At 44.1% G+C, this 12,401-nt stretch overlaps 1 protein-coding gene across 1 annotated transcript in view; it reads left to right on the top strand.

Annotated features, from left to right (window-relative positions):
- The window catches only part of ST14 (ST14 transmembrane serine protease matriptase), a 43,292-nt gene that overhangs the window by 19,721 nt on the left and 11,170 nt on the right, over positions 1-12,401 (top strand). Inside the window, exons 4-12 of the mRNA XM_084803685.1 lie at positions 512-582; positions 1,922-2,082; positions 3,460-3,495; positions 5,789-6,026; positions 6,669-6,808; positions 7,250-7,347; positions 8,720-8,829; positions 10,444-10,574; positions 11,077-11,181. Of these exons, the coding sequence (XP_084659811.1) occupies positions 512-582; positions 1,922-2,082; positions 3,460-3,495; positions 5,789-6,026; positions 6,669-6,808; positions 7,250-7,347; positions 8,720-8,829; positions 10,444-10,574; positions 11,077-11,181 (1,090 nt within the window). The remainder of the gene's footprint in view (positions 1-511; positions 583-1,921; positions 2,083-3,459; positions 3,496-5,788; positions 6,027-6,668; positions 6,809-7,249; positions 7,348-8,719; positions 8,830-10,443; positions 10,575-11,076; positions 11,182-12,401) is intronic.

The raw sequence follows: 12,401 nt of genomic DNA, 5'->3' as shown, positions 1-12,401 counted from the left end.
CCAGATGTGTCGGACTGCAACTCCCATCACTTCCATCCAGGTTGGCTGGGAATGATGGGAGTTGCAGTCCAACACATCTGGAGGACACCAAGTTGGGGAAAGCAGCTTAGGGCTATCCTGTTCTGATTTTTTCCTTCTTTGAAATTGGGGTTTACCACTCCTGTATGGGACCCAGCCAGCAGACGTTCTCTTGCCTTCGATATGATCTGTGTAATACCACCACTCCTCCATTTCTTTCCAGTTTTGGCCCTCAGTTGAGGGCTTCAGAAATTATCCCACATAGGTAGGCCCATGAATACATGAACAACAGATTCCTAGGGCCACGTTCAAAATGGGCAGATCTGGTAATAAAGCAAGGCAGTTAAAACACCAACAGCTAAATAGGCAATGCATTGGCAACTGGTGCTGGCAATGAGAAAAATAGGTACAGGTGGAAAGTGTAGGCTCATCCTAACAGCTGGATTTACTAGAAATGTATTTATACTGAATTTAACCTCCTTTTTATGTTTAGCTCACAGACATCTATACAAATAATCAAGATGTTGGTCCTTTCCTCAAGGAGACTAAGATAACTGCCTTCAGGTGGGTAATACATCTCTGAGGCCATTTCAGGCTCTGAGAAATAGCTGTGTTGTACATTTTTAAAGCATTGAAAAGATTGGGCTGGGGGTGCAGAGAGAATGGACACTAGTGTCAATGCTTCTGGTGGTTTCATGTGTCAGATATTGTTCTTGCTTTCCATCTTGAAACATGCCATTTGTTTAAGCAAATTGCAGCTGTTCTAATATTTGTTGCTGTGGATTATTGATTGTTTTATCTCGCAATTCTTTGCATAGCTTCAGGTGAGAAGCTACAACCTGCCCTTTTTTGTATGGCATTTGGGCCAAATTGATGGCTGTTGGTGTGGGTTACCACGTGTTGCTTGTTTCCTGTTTATTGTTTCCTGTTTATTCTTTACTCTTCTGATTTAATTTTGGATTATTAGTGGGTAGTTCTTCCTGTTGTATTTTATGGATTTTAAAATTTTGTTTTATTAGTTGATGGATAGCTGTGTTAGGAATGGCAAGATATACATTGTAAAGTAAATAATAATTAAAATAATTTTGCAATTTACAGTTATGTATTTCTGGTTGTGAACAGATAGATGGTGCACCTGGTTTTGGCTTTCAGCTAGATTTTGGGATTAGTCCTGGTAAGCAAAAAACAGACATAACAGCATAGCGGCACCTAGTGACAAAGCACAGCATTACAGAATGTAGTTTTGGCCTTTCCAAGATGAGATACAAACTACAAATAGCGACACCCAGTTACCGAATGCAGTATTGCATCTGATTCACAGTTTACTCAAGTGGTGTGTTGCGTAGTGTGTTTCACGTGTTGCTTGGGTAGTGTGCTTGGTGCTGAGATTCCTGAAGCGCAAGGAAGCTGAACTGCATGGGAAACTCTTGTGTGAAGTGTATCTCATATGGGTTGAGGTGTTGATGCAACAACTTGTTTTTGGCTTGCCTTGCAGTCTGACTTTCACAAGGCTGGGGATTTCAATTGCACCTGCACCATTTGGGTAATGTTAGGATTGGACTGTAGTCCTCCTGAGACAATATTGACAACAGAGAGCAAAGACAAGCCCTCCCCACACAGTTTTTAAAAATTATCTAGGGTAAGGAAGTACTAACTAGCTCTGTGGGACCAGGGAAAAAAATTCTGCAAAGAAGAAAAGATCTAAGCTCATACGTGTTATTCTGAACCATTTTAAATTTTATCCAGCATAGTTTTGTCACAGTATGGGCTAGAAGCTTTTGTGTAAGAAGGCAGTAGTCCCAACAGTCAGCAAGGATAATCAGGGTCACCAAAGGCATCTCTTTGCAATCCTAATTGTTCGGTCCATGCTCTAACCTATTTGACATGTTTTCCTTCCATGCAGTGAAGGCAGCATTATTGCTTACTACTGGTCAAAGTTCAGTGTCCCTAAATACAAGGCGGATGCCCTTGACAAGGCCATGGCAAACATCAACGCGTCAAATCCAACAAGGCCGCAGAAATCACGAAATCCAGAGTTGCGAGTTGAGTCACTCGTTGCTTTCCGTAAGTGTGCTTTCTGCCTCTGTCTTATCTTATACCCCCTCCCCGCCCCCCACTAACCTTGGCCTGGCTTGGGGGAGTATGGTGTGAGCATTTGATCCCAGGGCTACATATTTTGGCTGTGGCAAATAAGAGGAAGTATTTAGGAAGGCAAAGTGATCAATTTGAGTAGAAATTGGCAACTTAATGCTTGGTCTCCTGTTTCAAGCTTTGTCAATGCAAATTGGAGACCCAGACTCACCCGTGCCTTCCTTCCTAACTTTTGCAGAGGGGTAGCCAGGCCTGAGTGGATAGGAAAGGCTCAGAGAACCCATCTCAAAGGAAAGGTTGTTAATGATCAGTAAGCAGCACTTGTACATTTCAGCACTTTATTGATTCAAAGAGGCAGCAGGAATTTATTTATTTTATTTACAAGATGTATATACTGCTCTACATCCAATACAATATTTGAGTTGTGAACTATAAAAAGGGGAGAAAATAACAACGCTAACAACAAATTAAACCTTTAAAATCAGATTATGCCAGTAAAACCATGACTGGCTAGTCAGGGAAGGCTTGTTTGAATAAAAATGTCTTCAACAGGCACCAAAAATGAAACAACGTTGGTGCCTGCTTGGCATCAACAGGCAGGGAGTTCCGTAGAGAGGGAGAAATACACTAAAGATTCTACTCCATGTGGACTCCAAACAGAAAACAGGTCCATCTGGAACCACCAGGAGTGCCAGGAATTGTAAGAGGTGTCTTGGGCTCAGAGCTAACCGCAAGGTGTCTGTCTGTCTGTCTTTCTTTTTGTATGGCTGAAATGGGGGATGGGGGGACAGACTTCTCATACAAAAAAAAATCTGAAGAAATTTGAATTCTCTGTTCAGAAGTGGCACAAAATGACTCCCCCCCCCCATTTATCTTCTGATGATATTTCCACATAAATGGCATTGACTGGTAGACTCAGAGGGTAAGAGGGAAGCAAGGCATGGGCCTGTGTGTGTGTGTCAGGGGTCTGATCTACCATCTCTCCCCTCTCCCCAAATTAAAATGTTCCTGTAGTAAAGGGAGCTACAAAAATGTTGTCTGATTGCACTTCCAAGACTTATGAATTCGGGGCACAATGCTGCTTGCAGTATTGGATGGATTCTGGGGAAATCTGTGATAACGAAATGAAATGTTTTTCAGCCTGGTCATGATGATTCATTCGCTTTTGCTGAGGGCTTTGGTAGGAGATTCTCATGAAGTACATACATAAAACTGCCTCAAATAAGATACACCACCCTCTGTATTTACAGTAGTCTCCAGGCGATGCAAACTGGTGAGAGATTCCCTTACACTGAGCATGCAAAATTAACTTGTTAGTAATAAATGTTTCTTGTTTGTTTTAATTTGCAGCTTCTGATCCAGATATAATTAAGGCTTCATGGGACAGTAAGTAATGTTCAGTTGGACTTTACATCAATAGCAATAAATTAGTCATCAGGTCATTTGAACAATAGCATCTGTTCCTTCTCTCTGTTTGGGACAGGTAGGAACGTCTGTCTCTGGGGGAAAGATGTATGAAGACTGTATATTATATCCACTTACTTGGGAGTAAGTTTCATTGAACTCAACTAGAAATGTGATGGTTCGGGTGGTGGGGACAGGGAAACCCTGAAAAAAATTAAAAAACCTTTTTTTTCTGTGGTTCTCCCCCCGCCCCACCCCTGTCCCAGGACATAAAAAGGTGTGTGTGTGTGTGTGTTTGTATTTTCCATGTCCTGAGTTTTCCCCATTTCCCCCCTGGGCCTTCACATCTCTAAACTCAACTGGGTTTACTTGTAAGTAGACTTGTATAGGGTTGCACTATTTGTTCTTGAAATGCAGCCACCAAAATGCCATTTCTAGAGCTGAAACTAATTTGGTAGTGGGGGCGGGAGAGAAGTGGAGAACAGAACAGCCTTCTCAAGCAGTCTCCTAGTTTGAATTTGCTTCGAACATATATAATCTGCTAGTTAAAACCTTCTTTTCAACATTGCTCATGAGGGATTTTTAGGGGTGCAGCAGGATAGAGTAGATTCGAGACGTGCATGTTTGACTCTTTTCTATTGTTTCCCCTAGACCTGATCCTCCAGTGTATTTACAAAGCAAAAAATGTAAACAGTGTCCAAACCATAATAAACATGTCCCTTACTTTACATAATGAAAGCAAGTTTGAATTGCAAAAAAGGGGGTGCGTTCATTGCGATTTCCCCTCTAAATGCCAGAAATATACTTGCTCCTTGCTTGTGGTATGAAACAAAACTGCCCTCCCCAACTCCGTATGGTGACCCTAATTAATCACTTTGGGCCCACATGTGTGTTGTATTAGTAAGGACATTTGGGGGGGCCAAGGGAGAACAGTCAGTATTTTCTTTCTTTCTGCCAGATGCTAATGTCTATGAAGTAATCCCCACGTTGCTCAATGGGACTTACTCCTAAGTAAATGCATGTAGGATTGGGTTGTAGGCCTGGAATCCTGAGCACACTTCAGACATTGGGCTGGGGGTTAAAATCAATATGTGAGGAGAAGGAGTGCTCCCGCCCCGCCCCGCCCCGCCCCGCCCTGTCCCTTTCCCTCCTTAAAGCCTGAATAGGGCTTTAGTAGGGAGTACACTCCATTCAGCAAAGCAGGTCTCACTTCTAATGAAACATGCTTAGGATCATGGCTCTGAGAGTGGGGGTGGGGATGGCAGTTCAGGAATGGGCCGGTTCTGCGATAGCCCCATGTTTATGGAATGCTCTCCCCAAGGAAGCCCTCCTGGCACTGACGCTGTCCTCTTTTCAGCACCAGGCTAAGACGTATGTATTCTCCCAGGCATTTGGACATTTGTCCAAATGGCCCAATTATTGTGGGCTTCCTTTGTGGTGTTCATTCTAGGCGGTGGGGGTGGGGGTGAGGCGGAGATTTCTGAATTAACACTTTTCGTATTGTTTTTATATTATTTTTATGGTGTTTGTTTGTATTTGTATTATTGTGCTGATTATGGTTTATATTGAATCCCACCCGTTATATTAATTATGGATTTCTGTATTTATGTGTGTGACTGTAGTCATTTTGAAATTGCTTTTTGCAGTGGGAAGGAACACATAAATTTTAATAATAATAATAATAATAATAATAATAATAATATATGTTTGTCAATAAGACTTGAGAGAGACTTTCAACATGTGTCTCTCTCAAAGATGAATTTAAACATGACATCTGAAATTCAAGAAGTCTTAATTTGCATCTTGAAATCTGTGCTACATCTCAAGCTTCTGTGAAATGTTTGTTTTCCGTTTCAGTCCCTCTGTAGTGTCTGTCCTTAGCCTGTTGATGGGGCTGTTTAATCTCTCTGTCATTTTCTTTAACCAGCAACATAAACTTTAGCATACAAGCAATATGTTTTGCCTGCTTTTACATTTAAATCACCTGCTACCATTGTAGGAATCCATAGATTATTGGCTCCTTTTTGGAGCAAGTCATCTCAGAAATTACAATAGATACAGTTGCGAAATGAAGAGCTCTTTACTGAAAATACCTTGGATTTAATCCGTTGCTATCAATAATTTTGTCTCCTACACCTGTTGGATGTTTGTGTACATTTTTTTCCTGCTTTTAAATCTGCTGCTCCTTTGCCAACCAATGTGTTTACTGAATCTAAGATGTTTTAGCATTCCAAGACCCTCCTTTTTTTGTTTGTTTTTCCTTTCACCTGGCTAGACAGCTGCCATTATGCCTTGCATGCAAAAGAAGGTATGGTCACCACCTTCACCACCCCAGGGTTCCCCAACAGCCCCTACTCATCCAATGCGCACTGCCTGTGGGTGCTGAGGGCCGATGCACACTCTGTCATTAGCCTGACCTTCACGACGTTTGATGTGGAGCCGTGTAACATGGGCAACGACTACATCAAGGTGTACGACTCGCTGAGCCCTGTGGACCCTCGTTTGTTGGTGAAGTAAGTCTGATGGCTGGGATGCCATGACCTACAGGGGCCCAGAGGACCTACCTGTGGCACAGGTACCATGAATGGCAGAGGCAGTAAGAGTTTGTGGCATGCCTGGAAAAGCACAATGCGCTTAATCTATGCGCCTTCTGGGCTCTTCAGCATCGTGCTCCCCAGCTTGGTGCCCTCCAGATGTGCTGTCCCCCTCCCTCAGTGAGTCTACTTTCTCACTGCTGTAGTCACCAGCTCCTCCTCCTCCTCCTCTTTCTCATTATTACTGCCACTTTCTTGCTTGACAAACTGAGAGCCAGTGAGCATGTAGGCCGTGGCAGCTACTGCTTCTCCTTCTCACCACCACCATATTCTGGGCCAGAGCGAGAGGCAGGTGAACAAGCATGTTGCAGTGGTGAAGAGGAGGAACAATTCCAGGGGGCTGTTGTCAGCGGGACCCTGTATGGGTCCTTGGCAGGTGTCCAACCATGCCTGCCCTTGAGGCCAGCCCTGTACGCATCACTCATCTTCCTACCTCACAGGCTGTTTGATGCTTCTTTCCACACCAACATTGTGGAAGTGGGGTCACTGGAATGACTACTGTTTGGGTAACTTCCTTCTCCACACCTCCCTCAAAATGTTTCTCTTCTTCCTTGCTCCCAGACTGTGTGGCAGCTACAATCCATCATACAACTTGACCTTTGTTTCCTCTCAAAATGTTCTGCTGGTCATGCTGATCACGGATGCTAAAGGGCGGTACCCGGGGTTCAAGGCAGAGTTCTTCCAGATGCCAAAGAAGAAAGGTAAGAAGAACATTCTGCCGTTGTTCTGTTTTTTGGGAGGTGAGGGAGAGTAAAGGGTTGATTCAGCATAAAAGAAGGGGTTAAAAGCGATTACTGTTGAAAAATATCTTGAGCATAATGCTTACTTTCCTAAGACGTAAACTGGGGCGTAGGTTTCTTTCTCGATCTTGAAATAGCAGCTCCCTCCTGCTCCTGGCTGCTCTAATGATGCCTCCTAATGAGAGTTGGGCAGGAATGGCATCAAGCTGAGCCCTTGGACAGATGTGAGCAGGTGAGACATAATTGGTCTCCTGGGTTAAATCCATGCCTTTGGAGTAAATCTGGTACCTCCAGAGACCAGCTTAACCTCATTAAAGACTGCTCAGCACAAGTGTCTCTTTTCCTACCTGCTTATCCAGGAAGCTCCAAAATAGGGCTCACTTTGTTTTCCTTCTATTCTAGCCTGCGGTGGGCTTTTGACAGGAACATCTGGGAACTTCAGCACCCCTTATTACCCAGCCCACTATCCTGCTGATATGGAATGCATCTGGAATATACAGGTAAGAAGCCTAGAAAAAGAGCTTGGTTGTTTGTGGATTCAAAGTGCGAATTTCGAACCTGTGTATTGTCCTAGCAAGAAGCTAGAGATGGGAGGAGGCTTCTTTAGGATGTGTAGCCCTTAAAACAGAAAATACTTTCTATTCAAGGGGGATGGGGGACCACAGGTAGGCCACCGGTGCATTTGTATGTCGTCAGAAGGATCTTGGTGGTGAGATGAAACAGAATGCTGGTGCCAAGATGGGATGGATGGCAGAGAAGATAGGTGACCACTAGATTAGGTGCGTTTAAAAGGGCATTAGACAGATTTATGGAGAAGTCTACAAATGGCTACTGGTCATGAAGGCTCTATGGCATGAGTGTCGGACCTCTTTCAGCCCGAGGGCAAATTCATTTTCAGACAAGCTCTTGGGAGACATTTGTCATGGTGGGTGGGGCTAAAGGCAAAGGGGTGGAGCTGAAGGCAAAGACCTCAGATGGCCTTTTCTGTGTCCCATCAGCCAGGACAGCTAGGCTGGTGAGGACGAGGGAGAGGGCCTTCTCTGTGGTGGCCCCCCACTCTGTGGAACTCCCTCCCTAGGGAACTCCGCCATGTCCCCTCTTTAATGAGCTTCCTCCACGCATTGAAAACTTGGTTTTTCAGGCAGGCATTTGGGGTGGGTTAGGGAAATTTTAGAAAATGATGTTTGAATGTGAAATTTTATTGTTTTTAAACTGTTTGTATTATTGTATATTGCCCAGAGTGGCCAGGTGACCGGCCAGACGGGCAATTAAGACATTTAATTAATAAAATAAAATGAAAGGGGATGGAGCTGAAGGCAAGGGGGTGGAGTCAGAATATCAGCATATTTTAGCTTAAAGTTCTTGCTGCCAGGAACTGAACCTTGGAGAGGTATTTCAACCTTCTAGAGTTCGGAGTGGGGTGGGGGAAGCTGTGCAAACCCACAAAAACAATTGGTGGTTGGGGCAAGGGATTGGGGCCAGGGGTGTGGCCATCTGGGGAACTACAGCAAGCCAGATTTGGCTTGCAGGCCTGAGGTTCAGCAACCCTGCTCCACGGAATCGCCGCCATGTTCAGATGCAGCATGCTACCATTTGCTGGAAGGCAACGACGGAGGAGGGTTCTTGCTTTCATGCCATGCCAGTGGGCTTCCTGGAGGCATCTGGGTGGTTGCTGTGGGAGACGGGATGCTGGACCAGACCTCTGGGGACCTTCTTATGTTCATATTATTTCCAGCTATGCGATATGATTAGTTTTGCTGCTGCTTTGTTGTCAAAGTGGCTTGGGAAGGCAATATAAAAGGGAACTAGCTTTGCAGTGATACCACTTCCTTTTCCCTCTCTTCCCCCTGCCCCCACCAATCTCGTCCTCAGGTCCCCAAGGAGAATAATGTGAAGGTGCGCTTTAAAGAGTTTTTCCTTACGGAGCCTGGCGTTCCGCTCAGTTCCTGCAACAAGGACTATGTAGAAATCAACAATGTAAAGTAAGAACCAAGGATTGGATTCGGAAACCACAATCATCCAAGGTTGTGATTTCCATGAGGAAAATGGGAGTCCAATATTGCTGCTGCAGCGGGGTGGCGCTGAGTTTATAGCCCATAACTAGGAAATGTTCAAAGACTACCCTTGAGTGGATTTTTGAATATTCCAACATTTTTGTTCTTATTTTATTATAATTTGGAAAATATGCACTATGACAAAAAGCTGCAACATGCATTGCAGAGTTTGAAAAACCTCCAAACAATGACACATTTTTAATAACAAATATGGAAAATTCAGACAAGCTATTAATATTACTAATGCTGCCATTACTATTACGACTGCAATTTGCTCTTGAGTAGGCATTAATCCTTCTGTACAGTGCTTTGGGAATAAAAGGTGCACAAATATAAAACAATAAACACTGAAAATGTATAAATTGTATGCACTCCAAATGTATACTTTTAAAGAAATTGGAACAGCAGTGTCAGACCATAAAACAACTTGCTGAACATATGTGGGAGGAGAGGGGTTTTTTTTGACAGATCTTGCCAGGAAGGGCATTCCACAGTTTTAGTGGCCCAGTTAAAAAGGCCCTGCCTGTTAGATAAGCCTGCTGAGCCTCATGGGATAGAAAGAAGAGACTCTGAAGTGAACCTCAATGATCAGGCAGACTCATAGACTCATAGTATCATAGCGTTGGAAGGGACCTTAAAGACCATCCAGTCCAACCGCCTGCTCAGTGCAGGAAGCCTGATTCCCGGGCAGTCTGCCATCCAAGTACTAACCAGGGCTGACCCTGCTTAGCTCCCGAGATTAGACAAGATCGGGCACATCCAACCCTTTGCTCAGATGGAGGAGAAGGCAGTTCTTGAGGTATCCTGGCCCCATACTTTTTTTTTTATTATTTAGGGAAACTAGCTCTCCAGTGCAGCAATTTTGGTTGGCCAGGACACAGCTGTCTTGGCCTTTTTATTTATTTAATATTTAATATTTCTAGGCCATCTTTCAGGGCAAGGCCCTGTGAAGATAGTTTGCATATGATAAAGCAGAAAACTACAATATCCCTTTTCAATTACATATGATCGTTTAAAACAGCATTTAAAATTATCCCACAGTCTAACTCCCCAATTTTGTTGTTCAGTCGTTAAGTTTTGTCCGACTCTTTGTGACCACATGGACCATAGCACGCCAGGCCTTCCTGTATAAAACCACTGGAAAAACAATTTAAAACCAGCAATACTATAATCATTAAATGTATCAGAAATTCAGGCCAGCATCTCAACTGAAAGCAACTTGGAACAAAGGGGTTTTTGAAGCCCATTTAAAAGTCAGAACTGTTGGAGCCAATCATATCTCTGTTGGGAGCAAGTTTCACAAATAATTGGGCCACCACTGAGGAGCACACATACCTCCTCCCCAAATCACTGCCATTATTGGACATGATTAGTTTAATATAATGAAGAATGAGGATGCTATTTATGCTGGGGAAAAACGTGAGTGAAAAGATCCTGTCTTGTTCAGTGTTTCTGTGTTTTGGATGTTGATGTCTCGAAAGAGGCCCTCTTGCTGTTGGCTCTGCCTTCATGTGACGCTCTGCCTTCATGTGCCCCTGCCAGGTACTGTGGTCATCATACAAATTTGGTGATATCGAGTCAAACCAACCAGATTACTGTCCGTTTCCATTCAGACCTTTCGTTGGTTGACAGTGGCTTTTGGGCAGAGTTCTTGTCCTATGACTCTAACGACCGTAAGTGGAAATGTGAAAGTATGAGGTTGTTGTGGGAGGGTTTGGGCACCTTCTCTATGAGGAATGGCTGAAGCATTTGGGCCTTTTAGTTTAGAATGGGGACTAAAGAACCAAAGAAGAACCAAACTTAAGTTCTCATATTTAGGAAATGTGACACATTGCATACATTGACAAATGGCTCCACTTGGGCACCTAGGAGTCTTCTGGTGGCAGTTTGTGTTGAATGACTTCTGCATGATGTCCTAATGTGAGTGCTCTTGGCCATGTTCTCTGTGTGCATAAGTAGAAGGAGTGTCGGAGATTCCTTTTAGAGCCTCTTGCATCCAAGGGTAGCCATGGGAGTTGCAAGGCTGAGTGCCAGGGGAAAAAGACTTCCCATGGACCCAAACTGAAAACGTTCCATTCTGATAGGGAATTGGTGTTCTTGGCTACTTACAAGGCTAACATCTCTCTCTTTTTTCTTTTCCCTTCTCCCCTCCCCCCCACCATCACTGACTTGTAGCATGCCCAGGCAGGTTTACGTGTCCAAGCGGCAAGTGTATCGACAAAGCCAGGCTCTGTGATGGCTGGCTTGACTGCACAGATGGTGGCGACGAGAAAAACTGCAGTAAGTCTCCTTATATAAGAAGTCTTTTGAGAGCTTGGCAGAGCTGCATGAACAGAGCTGTATATAATTTATGCTTTTAAAAAAATCAATATTCTGCATTACAATGATTCAAATTCTGCAACTTGCATAAACGATGAAAATTTTATTGCATATCTTTTTGTTTGCATCATTTATTCTCCTTTAGTTAGTTGGAGGGACCATTCATGGCAACAAAAACCTTCCCCCCTGCCCCCAGGACTCCAGGAAAGCCCACCTGCCCCTCTACTGGCTTAGGGGGTTCAGCAGGCATTGTCCACACCATCTGAAGCAAAGCTTCGCCATTATAAGGATTAGAAACTTGACTTTTAAAAAACAAAGCCACGTTTGTTAGAATTCTGAATTCTGCAGCCAGAACCAAATTCTGAGGCCTTTCCTGTGTTTGGGTGAAATTGCAGGAAATGCACAGGCCCAGTAAAGAGGGCCATGTTGATGGGCAGTTTCCAGGGCTTTGGACTTCTTTCCTTCCTAGTTCAAATATACAGGATGAGTGGCTTAGCTGATCTGAAGGGCAGGTCCCAATATGCCATAGAAAGACCAAAGGGCAACAGCTTTCTGAATGTTTGTTGCTTTCTATTTAAAATACTTGAGTACAATGGGAAGACAGAATCCAAGGTGGCTTATTATCAAAATTGTGAAAACGCTGTCCAAAACCAGCAAAGAAATAGCAGCTTGGGAGATTGCAGCCTGTAATTTAACCGATTTGTTGAAACAGAGTTGTTTATAGAATAGCCATTGGGGAAGGAAGCTGGGTGGAACTCCCAGTGCCAGGAAGTAAGCCATCTTCTGTGTACTCACCAGCTGAACTTTTGGGGATGGTGGGACATGGACAAGACCCCACCCCTACATCCTTGGTGGTCAGGCTTATGCGGGAGGAGACAGTCCTTCAGGTGTCCCTGTCATAGACTATTTAAGGCATTAAAGGTAACAACGAGCACTTAGTACTGTGTTTGGGAAAAGGACCGTCTCCAATCTTGACTTCTTGAGCGGGACCTCAGCAAAGTGCCCTCTGTTTGGGTCCCTTCCTGTGTCAGTGGGTTTACTTGGCAGCAGTAATGGGCACAACGTTTCCCACAGTGCCCTGGAGTGACAATATACCTGAGGGGTTACGGGAAATTAAAATGGGGGCCGGCAGACACCAGGGTAGGTGTCAGTGCAGGTGGGCCCTGTCTGAGGCTGGGGCC

The sequence above is a fragment of the Heloderma suspectum genome, chromosome 6, assembly GCF_057233095.1.
Source record: "Heloderma suspectum isolate Gila_16-S chromosome 6, 16-S_ref, whole genome shotgun sequence".
Taxonomy (NCBI): domain Eukaryota; kingdom Metazoa; phylum Chordata; class Lepidosauria; order Squamata; family Helodermatidae; genus Heloderma; species Heloderma suspectum.
Note: the sequence above shows the minus strand (reverse complement) of the source record. Positions and strands in the feature narration are given on the sequence as shown.